General features: G+C 38.6%; 1 protein-coding gene across 8 annotated transcripts in view; it reads right to left on the bottom strand.

Moving 5' to 3' along the window:
- Positions 1-21,713, bottom strand: part of Wdr62 (WD repeat domain 62) — a 120,256-nt gene that overhangs the window by 13,740 nt on the left and 84,803 nt on the right. For 6 of the 8 annotated variants that reach the window (XM_022070501.2, XM_087351273.1, XM_022070506.2 and 3 more), the window contains 9 exons: positions 17,049-17,170; positions 14,937-15,152; positions 13,603-13,703; positions 12,290-12,474; positions 11,846-11,960; positions 6,885-6,998; positions 2,630-2,766; positions 1,057-1,240; positions 171-288 (listed from right to left, as the gene is read on the bottom strand). In XM_022070501.2, the coding sequence (XP_021926193.1) occupies positions 171-288; positions 1,057-1,240; positions 2,630-2,766; positions 6,885-6,998; positions 11,846-11,960; positions 12,290-12,474; positions 13,603-13,703; positions 14,937-15,152; positions 17,049-17,170 (1,292 nt within the window). The remainder of the gene's footprint in view (positions 1-170; positions 289-1,056; positions 1,241-2,629; positions 2,767-6,884; positions 6,999-11,845; positions 11,961-12,289; positions 12,475-13,602; positions 13,704-14,936; positions 15,153-17,048; positions 17,171-21,713) is intronic. The other 2 variants (XM_087351272.1, XM_022070502.2) reach the window with 1 other exon arrangement.

The following is a 21,713-nucleotide window of genomic DNA, read 5'->3' as shown; positions in this document are numbered from 1 at the left end:
AAACAGGTGCAGCATCAGAGTTGGTATTCTAGATAAATCATTGTTTCAAACGCATGTTCCCATTATGTTTTTAATAATTTTTAGAACTGCAACACACCAAAATATTACAAAACAAAGGAGCCCATATATAACAAAATCTCAATTCCTAGATTACACAGAAAAGAAAGTACCCTATATGTGATCGATCAATGCTGGTGCTCCGAGGCCTGATGGCAGGCTTTCCACCTACAGGTGATGTCTCTTCTGAACTTGAATCTTCATTGTTATTGCCAACTTGACTCAGGTTTACTGGGAAAAAAAATATTATTATATAATGAAATACTAAGAGCAAATGTTATAAATTCTGCATGTGCATAATACTGAAATTCCTGGTACCATACACAAATAAGACAGTGACCATCAGTTGACCAGTTACACAGCAGATTGTATTTATGCATAAGGGTCATAAGAAACAATCACAATTACATACTAGAGATTGGTCATATAGAAACTTATTTTGGCAATCAATTTAAATAAATAAACAATTTATACATTAATATGATACTCTAGATGAATGTAAAGTATGAATTTAGGTGTTCCATAGGAAAGAAGGATGAAAAGACAGAATTATTTAAGAAAGAAAACAATATATAAGTGAAAATGACAGGAGCAGGAAGGTGAGATCCAATCTTTAACAACAAACAGCAAGGGAAGAAAGTAAGTGAGAAAGCAAGCATGCATACATGGGTGGGGAGGGAATGGGAGGACATATGAATCAATCTACTTGATGAGAGGGGATAAGGCTACTCTAACAGGCAAGCTGCCTAGAAACAGATGTCTGCAAAGGCTGCAACAAAGTAACTTATGCAATTTGTGATTAATGTGTTCAAAGGATGACACACTTAAGTTCTTGCCATGTATTGGTAAAGATGTTATAAACATCTTACACATAATTTAATATTATTCATCTGGAACTGTATAAGGTCTAGCTGCATTTATATTCTTACTCTACGCACAAAAACTTTTAACACAATTTTATAAGCCAAACTATCCTGTACTTGGTGATCAGATGATTACCAGAAGAGTAAGCAGCAGTAAGACCTCTCCGCCTGGCATTCTGGTTGCTGGTAATACTCTTGCTGCCACCTAAACTTGTCACCTTGTTCTGTGAACTGATAGTGGGCCGCATCAAGCCATTCACTCTTGATGCAGCTGTGGCATTTGATCGCTGTGCCAAACTCAGATCACTTTCCGAGTCACTCTATGGATCGTAACAGATAAAGATACACATCACAGGTAGGTATAACAAATGCTGGTGAGGATGTCAGTTGTAGTCTTCCAGGTTAGGAAGCTGTGTAGTCTTGTACATTTTGGAGAAACACTAGTAACCACCCACAAGATCACAACTGGCAAAAACAAATGGATTTGTTTTCAAAACTTGCCATCAGATATACACAACAAATTAACATAACAATAATTTATTGGATAACACTAAGATTGTTCTTCAATGCAGCAAATAAATTTTGTAATGTTGTTAACAAGGTCTAAAGAATATGATTTTTAAATATGGTGGACTCATGTCCACATCACATAGTCAAAAATAAAGGTGCGCCTAAGAACATAGTTCTTTGTGTGTGCAAATAAACACAAGAAGGTAAACTACATCATTACCACTGTAAAGTATCATGGTGTTTAAAAGTTACATCCAGCATCCAGCTACATGGAATTATCTTGTTAATCAAACTAAATGAACTCAATTTGAAGTTTTAACTAATTGAACTCAATTTGAAGTTTGAGCAATGTAAGTGAGAATGTCAAAGAGGTACAATAGCATTGGAGAAAAAAAAATCCATATTTATGACAACACAAAATAAAAAAACACACTTCAATGATATCTTTAAGGACATAACCCAATTTTTTATGTAGTTATATCACGCATGTCACAACAATGCATAACAACTGACAGCTCATCAGAGCATCACATAACCAGTGATCACTGCACTGACCAAGACCTAGCAACAGCATCACAAACGCAAGTCACTTATTACAATACAATATCCTCTATTACCAAAATCTTATATAATATAGATTCAGAATATTCTGAATATTAATAGTGAAATTTATTTCCCCATTTTATTTAATTTCAGAAAGCACCACTACATGTACCTCGTAAATGCTAAAAAGATCATAACATAAGACTGTGTTATAAAACTACAAAACTCATTTATCATTATAGTATGGACTAGCAAAAAATTTACACCAACTGAAGTGCGCATAAAATTATTAAATATAATATAGAGATAGTTTCCATAAGATTAAGTAAATTCATAAAGTGTAACACTTGTATATTAAAAAATAAACATGGAATGGCATATCAAAATACCTGCAACAATAATTTCAACTTTAATATACAATTTTCACATTTCCTAGTATATTATAAGAAAGGCCTGATGATGATGCTGAAACATATAACCTTTGCTACTGATATATATTTCATAATACACCAAATGTGTATAACTGCAAAAATAAAATAATCTAGTTACACATAACACAACACTATGCCACAAGAAAAATAGGTTTGCAGATTTTCACACAATCCCTTGGCACTCATAACATTATAACATACCGATTTATTTCTGTGGTAACATACCTGGTTTAACATGCCCATTGAAGTGCTTCTTGTCATGTTGAAGTTGTTACTCAGGCTTAAAGTTCCAGCTTTCAACCCATGTCGAGGCAGGGTGCGGCTGCCAGCAGCACCACCCTTACTGGTCACCTTGCCTGAAACTTAAGCCCACACAAGTTCTGCTATTGATAATGCAATACAACTTCTGTAGGCAGAAAAATCATTTTTATATTAGCTGGAGGGAAATATTCACTTGTCTATTAATAATAAAGGGAAAGTAATGGAAGGAAACTGCAATTAATGTGCAAATCTGTGTGAAGAATAAAATATGACACTCACGTAGCATTAAAGCTGTCAATTGTAATCAACTAAATGTCTCACACTAATAAAGTACATTCTCATGTTTAAGCCTATGGTGACTAGTTAAATACAACCAATGTTCCAGAACTTTTAGCAGTTTCTATCTCCAGAATGAATTTAGAATCATCTATGGAAAAGTATGTACAGGCCTGAAATACAAACCGATCACATACAATATCATTCCCTTCCTGACAACCCATATATATATACCTGTCCATGGTGATTTCCATACAGTAATCACAATGTTTACCAAATTAATGGACACACTTAAGCAATCTGTGGAACTGAAGCTCAGATATCAAGAAAATATTAAACCACTGACTGCAAAAGCCTATGATAAAAGAATTAACCAACAAACTACTTAATTTCAATGTTGTAATTTTTATTGTTGTATTAATTACTGACAATTATCTAATACAATCTGTTGCAAATTAAAATTGTGTGATATATTTTGGCTAAACTGGATCTGAGGTTATCATGGCTGTAAGTCTGAAGATGGCAGTCTTCTGGGCTGTAGCTTGGTAATATTCTACCAGATTACGTGGCCCTACAACCCAAAAGACAGCCATCCTCATATATTGGCAAAATTCTACCATCCTCAGGCGCAGTCATTCTCATAAGGTAATAAAAGTTATACACTTGATATTCAATACAGGTGTCATTCTAATATTATTATTAATTATTTTCTTGTATTTTTATGAAATCTATATTATAGAACATATGTACAAATCTGAAAAGCTTAAGCACATGAATGCTCCCAAGGATGGTGGAATTCAGAGAACACATGTTGGGCAATTTTAATTTGCAACAAGTTATATTAGATAATTTAATAATTTAACTTAATTTAATATGAAATAATTCACTAATCTTAATGGTCCTAAGCAAAATTCTTTTAATCACTTTCCCCTCAGAACTAACATGAAATGAATTTTCAAATTAAAATACTCAACTTTGTAGATATTCAACCATGCAGAATATATGGATACAGAAGAGGTTGAAATTGAAATACAAAGTATGGAAAGACTGCTGTCTGACATAGGCATAAAGTTTGAATAACCCTTTACATTCACATTGGAAAATTTGATACTAAGCACTATGGAAAGGAATTATGATAACTGTATCACTTCAACACAGGAACATTAAAAGTATCCCTTACATATTAAACATCCATGCTTTCTTAAAAAGACATGCAACATATATTAACAAGCACTGATTATCCACAAACTACACATATCCATAAATAATATACACAGTGATCAAAATATACTGAATATAATTACAGATATCATTAATTCCATCATGAAAGTGATGCAAGTGTGTAATTACTTAACTGACCCGTGGATGTTGAACATCAAATCTGTTGGTATTGGATAAAATATGGTTACATTTCCTTCTTATCTGATACAAAATTAATAAGGTTACATTATGAAACACAAAGGTGAGATATTTTCTGATGAATTATAACTGCACATTCAATCACAATTCATCAACTTCTGTCTTCAACAGATAATACAGAAGAAATAGAAATACAGCAGTATAGTACATCAACCATTTTTTAGGATTTCAAGAATCCTATAACTTTGTCAAGTATTACAGAACATTAGAACAATATGGAATGCCTCAAACACTAAGGTGACTAAAATGTGTCTGAAGTGAACACACAAAAAAGTCCATCATTTGTGTAATGTTTGCAATTTACTAGAATATAAAAGAAGGGAACTAAATTACATTTGAGAAACGGCTCTCAAACATTTTGAGATGCCTCCTTTATGGGTGCTGAAAGAAGCTGAGATATTACATGAAAAACTGAAAAATCTCAGACACACTTTCTGGTATCCCACACAAAGTAATAATGATCTATGAACTTCACAAATACACTGCCTGATTAAGAGTATCCGGACACCCCTCTGGAAATGTAAACTCGAGCCTAGATATCACTACGACCGCTGCTGCTGCTATAAAAGGAGGCAGAGGGCTCGATGTTGTTCAGTGCTATGCGATACCGACAGAATGGGTGGAGCAAGGGAGCTCAGTGGCTTCAAACGTGGTATGGTTATTGGTTGCCACATCAGTAAGCAAGCCGCTTTCAGTGGTGTAAAGAGCGCCGCTACTGGGCTGTGGACAACTGGGGACGCGTGATTTGGAGTGATGAATCGCGCTATACCATGTGGCAGTCCGATGGGAGGGTTTGGGTGTGGCGAATGCTAGGTGAACGCTACATGCCGGCCTGTATAGTGCCCACAGTGAAATTCGGCGGAGGTGGGGTAACAGTGTGGGGGTGTTTTTCATGGAAGGGACTTAGTCCTCTCGTAATACTACGGAGCACGTTAAAGGTGGAAGGATATAAGGACATTTTGACCAGCTGCGTGTTGTCTAAGGTAGAAGACCAGTTCGGAGATGATAACTGTGTGTTTCAGCATGACAATGCTCCCTGCATAAAGCAGGGTCTGTTCATGAGTGGTTTGTGGACAATAAGGTTCCGGAAATGGACTGGCCAGCCCAGAGCCCCGATCTCAATCCTAGTGAACACCTCTGGGATGAACTAGAAAGGCGACTGCGCGCCAGACCCCAACGACCCACATCACTAACTACGCTTGCTATAGCGTTGCAGGAAGAATGGTCGGCCATTCCCCCGGCGACGTTCCAACACCTGGTAGACAGTCTCCCCCGCAGAGTTAGAGCTGTAATATATGCTAAGGGTGGGCCCACCCTGTATTAACGACCACTACTGGGCAGTAAATCCGAGGGACACTTAGAGAACAGTTTCGCGTAGGTGTCCGGATATTTTTGATCAGGTAGTGTATGTTACGAATATAACTGTCTTCTGGGATGTTGCACCATGTAGTCTTGTATAAACTAACAGATCTTTCAGAGGTGCTTACTGCCTCTATTACTGCCCTTATGATGGAGACAGTAAGCACCTCTGAAACCTTAATCAATTACAACAAGAATACATGATGCTATATTCCATAAGTCAGTAATATTTATACTCACCACTGTAAGAACCTCATTTATTAAATATGTTTACAGATTGGAAATGTGAAATTTCATTAGACAAATTAGTTTTCTACTCCAAAGCATTATGCCCCAAGCACAAGAAATTATACAATTAGCCAATGGGGAAATATGTGATTAAACTCTCACACACATCAGATATACTGTGCACAGTGGCGTAATAACACTGCTTTAGACCAGCGGTTCCCAAGTATGTTCCTGCAAGCTGGACTGAGATGTTCCACTACTGAAATGAAGTAATGGCAGTCTTTTCCCAATTTGCAATCCTATCAGTATTACTTGCTGAGATGTGCAGACCATAATATATGACATTTCCTGCAAGTAATACTGTTACTATTTTGAATGATGGCATAAAAAACATGGTGTTCAGCAGACATCACCATGAAATCCAGGTGCTTCACAAAATTATTAATTATGGATGGGAACCACAGCTCCAAATTTAGAGTTAAATGGTTTGAATACTGTCAAGGTTTCCAGTTATTGAGAAGTCTGTGGTTCCCCCCAGCGTTTCCAGACAAACCTTGAGACAGATTACGTCTGCCCACTTTCAAATCCTTTACCCACACATTGTTCATTATCATCTTCCCACCTAATTTAATGTTATGTTACTTCTGAAGTTGAAACAACATTGCAAGTATTGTGGTGGAGAATGAGTTGTTCTAACTCCCACAAAAACAAAACATCTCTTAACAAATTCAGGCACTGATCATATGTCTCTGAAGTTCAACAACAATCTGTTGCTCATGCTGAAGAAATGTAAAGCACACACAACAGTGAGGATCTGAGGTTGCTGTTAAGCCAGAATATAGCATAAACTCCAAGCGTACAGCACTTAAAGGGAAAAATGTTTGTTTTGGATCTGTATTGGTTCCAATGATACAATATGAAAGGAAAGATAGCCTACCTTGAATTGGGGCAGCATGCAAGAGCTTCTGTGGTGCTGTATTCGTCAGGTCACTCAATGAACAAGCTCGACGCAGACCACCTGATTCACTTGACTGAGTTCCATTGCCACTGTCTGTTATGCAAATAAAAAATAAAAACAAGCATGCTACCTAGCTACAGAAGTCAAAAAGTGCCAAAAAAAATCTCACTTGTCACACTTAGCTGTGTATGCAACAGACTCAAAATTATTAAGAGAACTCTTTAACCTTTCCAGCTCAGCTTCAACATAAGTGCTGTGCTAAAAAAATTGTAATGAGTTTGAAAACTACAAAACAACAGCAGAGAAATGATAATGACAGCTATATCGCAGCTTTCGACTACCACACCTAATATGTGCTCAAGCTAATGGATCATAAAAGGACCTTTTCATAAACATTAAAATAAACATTTTAAATTAAGTTAAAATCTAGGTTTCTTTGAAAGATAAAAACCAATGTGATACTCTAACAGAACACAGAGAATATAAATCATAAAACATATGACTACACAGAAAATCATTAAACAAATTAAGGAAGACAAAGGTAAATTAATTTTAATGCATCAAATTTACAATTACATGCAACAATTTGAAATCAATTTGCTCATATAAATTCTGTATTCTGATTAAAATCAATAAAATTAGTGTAATGCCCACTGAATTTCAAGGTGTAGTTAGAGAATATACAGATCTTACTCAAAGAATCTTTGAACACAAATAGCAAGACAGTTTGGAAGTGGAAATGGTTGTTTGAAAGCCTTTACTGGTTTCTTGGAATTATGACCATCTGATTTTGTGTGGCCATTATATCTGAGCAATACACTGCTGTACCATTCATAATGCTGCATTTCCTTTCCTCCTAGTTTCTTGGCCACAACAAATGTTGATTCTGTAGTACATAAAAGCAATGGAATTTGTACATTTGTGTACCAAATGGGGGTTCGCAGTGACCGCGCGTTTCGAGGCGTGGGACTGTGGGTTCAAATCCCACACAAGCCATGGATGTTTGTCTGCGTTTTTCAGTATTGTGCTGTCCTGTGTACAGGTAGAGGCCTTGCGATGGGCCGATCCCTCGTCCAATGAGTCCTACTGAATATCTATAGATCAAGCCAATGAAAAGTTGGGACCCGCAGTGCTCAGGCATTTTGAAGAACGGGTTGTTCCCAGTGTACCAAATGGTTATATTCTCATCGACTGCTGTACAATCTTAGAGGTTCTGACCTCACTCAGAGAGTATTTTTAATGAAGCCACACTACTTATCCGCCATGTGGCAGCTCAGTTTATGAATGGACGGGAATTAATTGGGTCATAAATGAAGGACTGAACCTCATATAGCTTGAGCCTTAGTGTTTTGGAACGTACACAGAATGCAAAACAGTTTCTAGAGATTATACACTACAGTGTAATATGATGGGTTTGGCAGGGGACATGTAATTTTTGCATTCTCTATTGTGTTTGATGTGGCTAAGAACTAACTCAAACTTTATTTCAGTGGAACATTTCCAACCAAGTAAATATCAAATAATTTGTCCCAAGCACAAAAAAACATGCACTGGAACAGATATGTCACATTAGACATGATAAATATCACACTTTTATGGCATAAAGCCATATGGAATTGTTAAATGGGGCCTTTCGGCAAAATCTGTTAGTCAGGTATGCTTTTTATGAAAGTACAGACATTTAAATAATTGTTTTAATCAATGTGTCAGTTAGTTCATATAACAGAAAGCAAACATAGCAGACAGCTGAAAGAGTCTACTTTGTAAGCAACATTTCATGCAAACAAACATGCTACAAACAATGTGCACAGAAAATGTTGGTGGCCTCATGTTACCTGGGCCACTACATTTGGACGGTAGGATCTGGTGTCTTGTGCCAAGTCTCTTGCCAAGATGTCGCTGGTTGGGAGCACGAGATGCTGGAGGCCACAGACGCTTTGGAGAGTTGGCAGCAGATGAGGAAGTGGCAGGAGTTGATGAACCTGAACCCCCCAACACTGGGAAACTGTCTTCCTCAGCGCAATCATCTGATATGTCACAGTCTTCTACTGCATTCTCAAAACTACGACAGAGAAGTTTTACACCTCCTGGTCTCACTGTGACAGGAGCGACTGTCTCTGGTTTCAGCAGCACATCATGTGAACCAGCACCTTCTTTAATATATGAGCACCTTACAAAATTCATCTGTGATCCCTCTTTTTCTTTCAGTTCAGTATGACTAGTATTCTTTGGATCTTCTGAACAGCATCTTTTCACAGCTTGTGATGTGGTTCCTTGCAGGATGTCTTTGTTATTATTTTCAGTAAAGTCAATTGCTGTATCACTAATTTCATTAGAATCTTTTCTAACATCAGACACAAAGTTTATTCCAACTGAGTGGTTTGCCTTCAGTGGTCTTAATGAATGCAGACTACTAATTTCAGAACTCTGATTGTTCCAGGGGCTTCGCTGTTTCATGTGCTGTTGTGAAGGTTTCTGTCTTGGTTTCAATGGTGGTTTGTGTGTAATTTTCCCTGTAGGTTTTGGAGCAGTGGGAGGTCGATTTGAGCTGCGTCGATGTTGTTCAGTTGTCTCCCCTATATGCTCTAATGACTCAGAAGCTTCTTGCATACTTTCAGCATTTTTTTTCATGCTTGATTCGTGACGTAAAGAATGGGGTTTCATATTTACTTCAAAAGCAGTGGTGTATGATTTATCTGGCAACGAAAACTCTGAATGCGTCTGTAAAGAAGTAGGAGTTTGAGGTCGGCTATGAGGATAAGAATTTTTCCTGACTAATGAACCACTTGTTGGTCTTTCACTGCACTTTTTGAGTAATGGACTAATATCTTCATGCAGAATTATTGATGGAGTTTGGGATTTACTATTGGAAGCAGTGGACACACATTCATTACTTGAAAGTGTTGAGCGTGTGTCTTGAAGACTTAGAGTACGAAAAATTGGTCTGTGGTTATCATCACTCCTATTGGAGGTTTCTGAGTCACCTTGTGTTTGCTGCAAATTTACAGATACATTTTTATTTTCCTCTGAATGTTTCAATTCACATTTTGACTTAATTCCTGAATTTTCAACAGAACAAAAAAGTCTGTTCCTTAATTCTACTTCCTGATTACATGATCCAAATACCTGGCAATCACTATCATCTGTAAGAATGCTTTCTGTGCTTTGACAGGAATCTCTGTGCCGGATGTGTTCATATTCTGCAAGGTTCCCTCGCTGCATTGAGGAAAAATGATAATCACTCTCAAGGATGCTCTCTGTGCTTCGGCATGAGTCTCTATGCTGGTCACGGTTATATTTTGTTGGAATATTATGGTGTGAAAATGACTGATATTCACTCTCATCTGTCAGAATGCTTTCTTGACTTCGACATGCACCCATATTGCGCCGTCTCAATGAGAGGAAGAAGCTTGCACTACTATGACGGTCCTGTTCATAATTTGAACACATTTCAAGAATATCCCCACTATTGTTACAGCTTGAGACTTGGCCACTTGTGTTTGACAGTATGCTTTCCTGACTGTTAAATGCTTCTCTGGACCTTTTGCATTGCCTCCCAGCTGCACTTGCTGAACGTTGTTCAAACTCATATCCAACCAGTTCTGGTGGACGTGTGAATATCTGATAGTCACTAACACATCGACGTGGAGTTCTATTACTAAATTCACTTGGCTCCTCCAATGAGTCAGAACTGAAATCACCATTGCCATCCTCCTCATCACAACTGTCCAGTAGATTTTCTTCACTTGATGCCATTACATTTGCCTGACTCAGAGTAGTTGGGAGAGATTGTGAAGACTTTGTAACATTTTTTAAACTTTTAGTTTGGAATTCCTGTTCATTATCAGTCAATGTATTCAAGTCTATGAAATAACTACATGACCTTCGTTGTTGAACAAATCTTGATGACTTAATATTTGTTTCAGAATCAGTCAAGTTATGGAACAATGCTGTTGGTGAACTCATATCTTCACACACTGGTGACTCAGGTAAGGACTGATTGGTAAGTGGCTTGGATTGGCTTTTGTTGTGTTTAGTATTACTACTACCACCACCACCACCACCGGAATGTAAATTAAGAAAAGCAGGGCGTTTACTTGGTGATATTGCACCGTACTGTTGTGTTTCTCTAATGGAATTACCACTAATGTTAGATCTAACAGCATTCAAAGCTTTAGTAGCAGTACCGGCAGTAGGATACAAAGCATTGTTATTAGTAAAAGGTGCTTTCGCCCAAGCTAAACCATCACTTGTAGCACAGGATTCAAGGTCGTCACTAGACTTCACTCCAACACATACATTAGCAACAGAAGCATTGCTTTGTGACAATCCAGATGGATTGGTGTCTACGGAGTTACTATCAGTAAGGGATGAAGAACAAATATTACCAGTAATTTCCATCACTACAGAGGAACCATTACTTGAAGGTCCACCTTTCATAACTGTAGCAGTCCTTTTTGTTATGGGTAAGGTGTGGTAAGTGGAATACATTACAGTTTTGGTGGTGAGTGATGCTGTTTCAGAGTAGTTCTTCAAGTCTTTGGGAATGTCAGTATATGGAAGTGAGATACATGTAGTGGAAGATATTTTAGGTTCTGTAACTGTTACCAAACACAATGAATTTGGCAGTGGAAGAGATTGTAATCTAGCAAGTTCAGTTTTGTTACCAGCACTTCTCAAGTTTTTAGGAGTTTTTGCAACAGGAAGTGTATTGTAAAAATTTGCAGAAGTTTTAGTAATAGCATTTTCAAGCATGAGTTTTGAAATATGTGTGAAGTATTTACTACGAGATGAAGCAACAGTTGGCTGTAAAGGGTTAGTTGTGAAATGTTTTGGTTGATGAATAACAACAGGATTAATGGAAGACTGAATTATATTAGATGACTGTAACATAGCAGAATTTAGATGATGACTCATAAGAGAAGCAGCGTATTGTTTACCTCCAGCAGGAGTGTAACGATGTGCATGGTTGGCCCCACGCCTTCCATTTTTCTCAGGTATGTGGCTCAAGTCGGTAATGCTCTGGCTGCTCTTGAGGTTTGATCGATAACCAACCTAGACATGAACACTAACATAAGGACACAATCACAACCAGAAATACAACAATGTACTCACTGCAATTTATACACATGCATATTTAACCTGAGAAAACATCAGATTGTATCATAATTAATGTTCTTATTCTTGTGTCCTCTAACAAAAACAAGGATATCATCATGCAAAGAAGGGCATACCAATATATTTGCATGGTCGAAGATATTTAGTCTAACAACACAGAACAGCAAGATATACATCCCACTATGCCACCAGCTAGTGAAACCTTGACATTATTATACTTATGTGTCTTAAAATTATTTAGTTATGCAAAGTATTTTATAACCTACACTCTGTAATTTTCTACGAGTTTCTTCTATTCTGCGTTGCAATTCTTCACGCTTCTTAGATGTCTGACTGTCAACACGAGTTTGTTTAGCAGCATTAATCACTGCAACATTACGAAGTGTTGAAGAGGATAATGGTCCACCTTGGTTTGCCCGCACTAGAAACTGAGATGATATGCTGGTTCCAGCTGGGGGGAAAAAGTATTTGTCATAAAACTGTCTGAAAGTAGCAAATCACTAAAAAGCCAACACTTAACATGCCTGGAATACATTTCAGTATTTACTTTAACATCCTTGTTAACCAAGCAGTCAACCAACAAACACCCCACCCATTTGTATTATTTGTTGCCATGTTTAAAAACCTTTCATTACACCATTAACAACAACAACAATATTATGCATAAAACTTATTTCTGACCAGTTTCCACTTAACTAGTCATCATCTGGCATGTTACCTATCTTTCCTTATGTTTCAATCAGTGCCATGACTTACGTTGTTAATGTAAAATCTGTTTGTTCTACAGCAGTTCATAATTATTCACCTAGTGGAAAAAACTCCCTAATATTATAGAATCTGAATGTTCATCACAGAGTTTACAAAAGCCTGCAATTGTAACCTATTCAATTTTGTTTACAGTTTCACAAACTAGTACTTTGGTGGTCTACAGACAAAATTTCAAAAACTTCTGTATCAAAGATTTGTGTTGAAGAACAGCCAATCCAGTGCAGGCTTTTCTGTGTGCCTTCCCTCACCTCTGAGAAGGGAAAAATGTTGCAAGTGTAGGAAATGCAAGACGCTCCATGGTTCAGAGGCCACATTAAGTTTACATCTCTTCTGCAGGCCAATATTCTATCAAGGATAGCAGTGTCCACCTTAAGAATGACTCGATGAATGCCAAGATGGTTGAACAGACCACAACACAGGGCATTAACAACAGCAACATAACCACCACCTTAATCTTCAGACACCACTTGAATTTGGAAGGTCTTGAGTTTTAATATTGGCCTGGAGACTAATTAACAAAACTGAGAATTTTACACTTTTCCTCAGTGCCTCCAGGAAGTTCCTCGGATAATGCCTTAAAAAGTACCCAAACGTTTTCTAATTCTTCATTCACTTTCATCTTACAATATAATGCTACATAACTTAGGAACTGAAAATCATCAAGTAACTCAAGAACATCATTTACAAGCTACATCTTCAACATCTATTTCATCATTATACTCCTATCTATAGGCAAGTTTCCCAAACTGTTTCCCATGATACTTTCCAAACAAATACATCTGATTTCTTTCAGTAGAAATGAGCTGTTTACCTGCATCTTTGGTAGCTTCTTGTTCTGCTCCACTTAGAGATTCAAAGGTATTCTTAAGGTATTTTTCTCTCTGTCCAACATGATCCAGACTTTCTGTGCTGCTGAAATATATAAAATTGCAGAAGATATCTTACAGAAACTTTATCAGTTAGTAAAACATGCTAAGAAAACCTTCACTGCGTTATCTGACTAAATGTGCATGAAGACCAAATCTTTGATTAGAGTAAATCAGTCAGGCATGTGTTAACCAATATTCAACAAATTGTTAGAATCTAGGATAACCAAAGACTAGCAGAGATCAAGGACATACATAAAAAAGAAAAGGAAAGCATGGACACATGCACACAGCAAAAATACTTTTGCGAATATATAAAAAATGGAAAAGAATTTGCCACTAGACAACTCTCTTCAAAAGAATAGTCAACTGATAATAAGAGTGATGAAAGAATTTGGATATAAATGTGATATTTTATTCCTGCTCATACAGATGTATCATTAAAACTCAATATGTATTTCAGACAATTTTTTATGATCACATTTGCTGCTGAAGCACTCTATAAAATATTTTTGTTTCAGGCTTCTAGTGTTTGTATGTTGAATATATTTTATATATATTTTTTGTATGTACTATTTCTTTTGTAGTTTTAATATATACTGTATTTTCCTTTATTTTTAGATACCACTGATTTTAAAACACAACCTTGATTAATAATAGGTTTTCAGGAGGAAAAAAAAAGATGCTATACCGATTCTTAGATGTCAAGAATTGTAAGATACACTCTGATCTGAGAAGTTTCTCCTCTCCCCTCCCCCCCCCCCAAAGAGAGGGAGAGAGAGAGAGAGAGAGAGGAAATGACTTACTGATCACATAACTCCAAGGTACTTAGTTTTTTTCGTAAGTGACAGGTACTCAGGTGATCAAGAAATTCCCTTATTTATAGATCCCAAAGTTTCATAATTGTGAAGATTGGTGTCTTCTGGGTTGTTGTGCCATGTAGTCTGGTAGATGTTTAAAGCAATCTTCAGAGTCACTGTCGTGAAAACCTCAAATCCTACTTTCATAATTGTGTTTACAACAGGTTGGATTCAGCCCACATTTCACACCACATCTGAATAAATATGTCAAAGAACTTTTCAATATCTTTATATTATCCTCCTATCTATGCCTACATCTGCATAGAAGTTTCTCCTATTGCATCCCACTCAACTTCTAATTGAATCACAACCACAATATTAGGTGGAAAGTACTATTATGAAGCTCATTATGCTATTTTTCACCCTAAACATTAACTAAAAAAGAGAATGCAATTTACTTATTTGTTATTCTGTCTCACCTGACAGAAAGCATGGACAGGAGGTTCCGTTCAGCTGTTTCTGCACTTGGGGTAGACACCTCATCATCATCCTCATCACTGTCCTGGCTACCAGACACAGAAGCTGATACTGAGACAAGTGGCAGATCAGTGAGTCGCTCAGGTCGCTGATTTTTCTTCATCCACCTCTGGGAACGTCGCAGTTCCTCCACATCCATGGCATTTACAGTGTAATCACTAAGTCACAAACATTCTTACTTATATTATAGAACTAAACAATATGTTTATATAATATCAGTACATGCTTTTAATGATACAGAAATCAAACTGGAACTCAATTACAAACCAATCTATCACAGCATGAAATTTTATGCAACAGAGAGTGAGTTTTGGACCCAAAAGTTTAATGATTAAATTAAAACAGTGGGGGCCAGAAGAAATACATAACTTACATATTCATAATATGGGCAAAAGCTTAAAGATAGAGACTATACAGTACCCAAAATCATTCCAACTTGTCACAACAAAAACCTATTGTATTTTCTTCATTTTGAGATGCCATCATTTGCAAGATTTGATTTGATTTAGTAATAGGTTTTCATAAAAAATGCTATATCAATTCTTAGACACCATCAAATGTAATATACCCTGATTTCAGAAATGTTAATTGTGAAAAAGTTTGCCTTAAAATGGAGGAAATACAGTAATTTGTCAACATTTAATGTTTACAGCCACATACCAAAAACTGGAAAAAGCTTCCTTCTACGAGGATCGTCCACAAAGTAAGTTTCCCTGGGGCCGTTTACAGAAACAAAACACAATTTCATGGAAATATTTATTGCAACAGATACAGCAAGTGTCCAGCTATTTTTCAACATATTCGCCACCGGAATTGAGACATTTGTCATAACGTGGGACCAACTTTTGAATACCTGTGTCGTAGAAGTCTGCCGCCTGGGATTGGAACCACTGTGTGACAACCATCTCCGCCTCTCTGTCATTCTCAAAACACTGACGCTGACCGGACAGGAATTTCTTGAGGTGTAGGAAAAGATGGAAATCACTGGGAGCGAGGTCCGGGCTGTAGGGTGAATGATTAAACACCTCCCAGCTAAACTCCTGCAGGAGACTTGCTGTCCGTCGAGCCGTGTGCGGCCTAGCGTTATCGTGCAGGAAGACAATACTGGCACTAAGCATCCCGCGCCGCTTGTTCTGAATGGCCCGTCACAATTTCTGCAGTGTTTCGCAGTAACGCTCAGCATTCACCGTCTCACCTCTGGTCAGGAAGTCGACGTGGAGAACGCCCCGTCTGTCCCAGAACACCGTGCATATCACTTTCCGCGCCGACGTCTGCTTGAATTTCGTCTTACAGGGAGATCCACTGTGACGCCAATGCATTGACTGCTGCTTGGTTTCTGGGGTAATGTGTGCAATCCACGTTTCATCACCTGTGATGATCCGATCCAGAAACTCGTCGCCGTCATCATGGTACCGCTGCAGAAATGTCAATGCTGACTCCATGCGCTTTGTTTTGTGTTCTGGTGTCAGTTGCTTCGGCACCCGCCTGGCGCACAATTTCCTGAACAACAGGTGCTCCGTGACAATTTTGTACAACAAGGAGCGGGAAATGACTGCTGAGTTCCGTAATTGTGAAGCGACGATTATCCATAATGCGTTCCCGCACAAGCTCCACAAGGTCGTCTGTAATGATGGATGGCCTCCCACTGCGCTTCTCATCATGCACACTTTGTCGACCTGCTGAAAATTGTCTGCACCAGCGACGCACCATCTGCTTGCTCATGACGTTAGGCCCATAGACCCGGCACAGCTGACGATGAATTTCGATCGGCGCTATGCTCTGTGAATTCAAAAACTTTATCACTGACCGCACTTCACAGTCGGCGGGAGCTGGAATAAGAACCTCCATCTTCAACAGCTGCAACGATGCTACTGTGAGAACGCGGGAAGTACCGTTAGTGCATGCGCCATGCTATGTCATTGCTCTATCACGTACGCACAGTCGCTTCGCACAATATAAGGTTTGCTAGCTATGGGACGAGTGGGAAACTTACTTTGTGGACGCGCCTCGTATTTAAAAATGATTCTACAGCAAAGTATTTTCTGACATCTGACCTTCCTGTCTCCTCAGCAGGTGGATAATACATAACAGGATCCCCATGTTCTGGTTCGGTTGATTCTCCTTCCCCTTCAGAGTAGTCTTCCACATCACCGTCATGCTCTGTACTTTCCATGTCCTGCAATTAAACACGGCACAACATTCACGAAACACAATGACTTCACTTCGAAAACTATAAGACTGTTTCTTTAGTAACACTGCCTTTTATCCCACTATATGTACCAAAGTCTCAGTTATGAAAAGAGCTTTGTTCCTCACATTACAAAGCAGACCCCAACCATCTATCATGTTAGCAAACATGATCCTGAGTCTGTGGCAGACAGGGTCTGTGAAAAACTGGAGGTCAGAAATGGCTCTTGGGAGTCAACATAACATTTTGGAAAGAAGTTGTGATGCTATGATCATAGAATATATATAATAATTATTAAAGCTGAAGTCTGTTTTTGTCCATGACTTCCACTAGTAGACCCCCACTACCAGATGTGTACTGTGGACACATTCATAAGTTTTAATATACAATACAGTGCTTTTAAACTTCTTTTTTCACTAATGGCACCCTGAACACATATTTCAGTGGCTCCCCTATCACACTGCCCATCTTTGCAATTTTCTCAAACACTTGACACTCCTGAACAGATTTAGATACATCATACCACCAAAATGAATAATACAATAAGGAGGGAGCCAAGTAAATTTAAAACACATTTTATTAACAATAAAAATAGATGAATTAGGATGTTTACATTTCTCACCACCCTTGGACGGTGTCTAAGTGAACCAATAGTATAATACAGTATTGCGCAACCTTTCTACACTCATCGCACACTAAATATTGTTGAAGTGTCATGGTGGCACACCAATCCCGTGGGGGGGGGGGGGGGGTGTTAGATGGTTTATGGCATTGATTGGCCGCAACAACTTCTTATAAATCGACCCCAACTGAAAAATGTTCATAGACTGCAGAAAAATACATAGAGTGGAAATAAAAGTAAAGGGGAGGTATACATGTTTTGCTGCAAAGTGGTTGTGTCACTTGCCAATTCCATTTGGTAGATCTTGGCTGTCCTCACTCTGCCCAATTGTAATAAAGAAAATGAAAACTGAGACAGAGCAGAAAACAAGATTAACAACTGTGTCTCATTATGGTTATACAGTGAAACCTCTATCTATCGTTCCCGGAACTATCGTTTTCCCGGATGCATCGTCCGTTTTGTTCGGTCCCGAATACATCCCATATAAAATAATGTTACATTTTCCCGCTTCTATCGTTCCTCGAACTATCGTTTTATCGCATCGATCGTTCAAAAATCTTAGTCCCGGCCAACAATTTTCCCGCAATGATCGTTTCTGAGAAATTAAAATGCTGGGTTTTGAGATAAATTAATACCGAAAGACGCACAATGTTTTTTGGAATACACAGTAGCGGTAACCTGTTATGTCGCCCAACCAGCACAGATCCTTTTGGAATGAGGGGTCAGCGGTGCAGGGGTGATAGTTGGAGTGAATGGCGGTGCTCATTGTCAGAAATTTTACGATTTTAATTAGGGTGCACTCATATTTCGTTCCAGCGATGCCAAATGGCATGTGCACTGTGAATTTCTTCACAAATGCTTTTATTACAAGTACAAAGGAAAGGCTGGCGGCACTTTTCATTCTTCTGGTTCATCTCGTTGCCAGTGGTTCAGTGTCTTCTACGGCTACGTTTCGTCGTGTTCGGCAGTAACAGTACTTCCATTCTTCCTGTTATTGTTCCAGTCTATACTTTTGTTGTTGTTCCCGTAAATATTTTGTTATTCCTCTTACTCCTGTTAATTATTTTGTTATTATTCCTGTACCATGTCTCGCCCACTAAAGCAAGTCAGAACTCTTCAAGAAAGATTAAAAATCATAGAAGAAGTGGAGAAGAATCCATTTGAAAAAAGAATCGACATTGCTAAACGCCTTGGATTAGCACCATCTACTTTAAATTCAATAGTTGCAAAGAAGAAAGAAATCCGAAAACAAACTCTCAAGTGCGGTAATTCATGCAAAAAAAGGAAATCCGGAAGAAAATCAACTTTCAGTGAGCTAGAAAGTGTCCTCTTCACTTGGTACCAGCAATCGCGGGCCTCAGGAATTCCTGTTGATGGCAACATCTTGCGGGAAAAAGCCAAGACGATAGCCGCAAGACTGAATATTGAAAATTTTGCAGCGTCGAATGGCTGGATTAGTAGGTTTAAAGAACGACATGGTATGGTCTACAAGAAGTTAGCCGGCGAAAGTGCTGCTGTGGATGTGGAAGTAACGGAGCTGTGGCTCGAGAGACTGCCAACACTGCTGGAGGGATATGAGCCGCGGGACATTTATAATGCGGATGAGACCGGACTTTTCTACAACGCCCTCCCGGATAGGACTCTGGCATTGAAAGGTGAATCTTGCCACGGGGGAATACGTGCAAAACACCGAATTACTGTTCTTCTGTGTGTTAACAGTGACGGTAGTGACAAACGGGTTCCGATTGTAGTTGGAAAATCACGAAAACCGCGTTGTTTCAAAAACATGAAAAAACTTCCGGTGAAATATCACGCCAACAAAAAGGCTTGGATGACAACAGACATCTTTACGGCGTTTTTAAGTTCTCTGGATGCCTCCATGGGCGCACAAGGCAGAAAGATTTTGCTGTTTGTTGATAATTGTGCCGCTCATCCGAAGGACACGACATTTCTACGAAATGTGAAAGTCGTGCAGTATCCAGCAAATTGCACGAGCGTCTTGCAACCGCTTGATTTGGGCATCATAAAATCTTTCAAGCAGTTGTATAGAAAGCGCCTTGTGCAAACAGCTGTATGTGCAATGGATGCTGGGAAGGATGTCAACATGAAAATTGACGTGCTACAAGCAATTCATTTCACAGTGGCAGCTTGGCGGCATGTCTCCCAACCAACTGTTCTGAATTGTTTTCACAAAGGTGGCTACGGGTGTGAACTTCGCGCAGAAGCAGACTCTAACGTCAGTGTGGATGAGCATGATGGCTTTCACGAAGACTGGAATAGATTTGGCGTCGTGAAAGACGTGGTTAAATTTGGTGACTACGCGGCAGTAGACAGCGAGCTTGCTAAATACATGCGGAGTCGACACGATTGATGAGTTGTGTGACGATCGCGAAGGGGGTGGGAGCGGTGAGGAAGACGACGAATGCGAGCCCGAAGCTGTGCCGAGTTTTGCCGAAGCACACGCTGCATTGGCAAAAGTGAAGTCGTTCTTTTATGCCCATAATATTAGCGAACGTGACGAGGAAAACATTTTGAACGTGGAAAGTACTCTGTTTGGTCTAAAACGTAAAGTTTCGACAAACCAGTTGTCCATTAAAGACTTTTTTGGTAAAAAGAAGTAACTTTGAAAGAGAAACATTGTTTTTTTTTTTTTTAATTTTTAATGCTTTCCCGCATCTATCGTTTTCCCGCATCTATCGTTTTTATTTCCCACCCCCGCCGAAAACGATGCATCGAGGTTTCACTGTAATTATAATATGAGGTGAAAATTTTGTGGCACACCAGTGTGCCATGGAACACTGGTTGCTCATCACTGCTATAATACATAAAGTAAAGTTTGTCCCGCTACGTGCCATATAGGCCCTTGGGCGGAGCGGAGGTATAGCTCCTACTTTTTCTTGACCTTGGCACAAGATGGGGTGAGTGGTCAGCATCACGCCCCGGCCGGCTTTACCCCCGGGAAAGGATCCCGGTACCCATTGTAGAGGAGGTTGGGTGGGCATCAGAGCTAGTCTGGACGCAGAGTCTAGAGGAAAAATCCCCTGCCCCTGTCGGGGATCGAACCCCGGTCGTCCAGCCCGTAGCTAGTCACTATACTGACTGAGCCATCCCGGCTCATGCTATAATACATATTTGACACAAAATCTGTGTATGTACATGATCTTTCTCCAAATTCCTGAAGACTGCAATAACAAAAGACATGCAAAACTCAAGCTGTAAAAACAAAGAATAACAATATTTTGATAATCCCAATGTCAATGACTATATAACAACCAGAGAAAGGTGAATGGCTGAACAACAATGCAAATTATAAGTTAACAATGTGAGTAACTTCACAGAAGCAATGCAAAACAACAGCTGAAAGCAAGCCGGTTGTGAATATGGTAAACACTGCTTAAAACTTACCAGAAGTCACAGGCATCCCTCGAGAACACCTACAACCTGCACCTACTACAACTAAAGTATTTATGAGAATAAGTTTTTTTATTCCTTAAAAAACAATTTTGTTCCTAAAAATATCAAACCAGCACTATGCTATAATCAATAGCTGAACCTTATCAAGAATCAATGATTTTAGACCAGACACTGCAATGTAACACAGTGTTTTTACTTTGTTTTGAAGTGTACTGAACCAAAATCACACATCTGTGCACAAAGAACAGAATCTTGTTAAGCAGATACACCAAAGACAACAACTCACAAACATTACCATTATATGGTGGCAGATTGGTGATAGATGCTTCTTCCAGTAGTACAGGTTACAATTCAGAAGACTATATAAACTGTGACAGACTAATAAGTGTTTGCGAATAAAATAACTTTGTCTCTTATATGGATGCTTAATCAGTGAGGCAACTAGTTAATTCATTAATTAACTGGATAATAGGTTGACATAAATGTGATTAAATC

Source organism: Zootermopsis nevadensis, unplaced genomic scaffold (genome assembly GCF_977971745.1).
Source record: "Zootermopsis nevadensis isolate Lab colony 2312 unplaced genomic scaffold, Znev_1.0 Znev_ptg000018l, whole genome shotgun sequence".
Classification (NCBI taxonomy): domain Eukaryota; kingdom Metazoa; phylum Arthropoda; class Insecta; order Blattodea; family Termopsidae; genus Zootermopsis; species Zootermopsis nevadensis.
The sequence above is the reverse complement of the archived record's forward strand: the minus strand, read 5'-3'. Positions and strand labels throughout refer to the sequence as shown.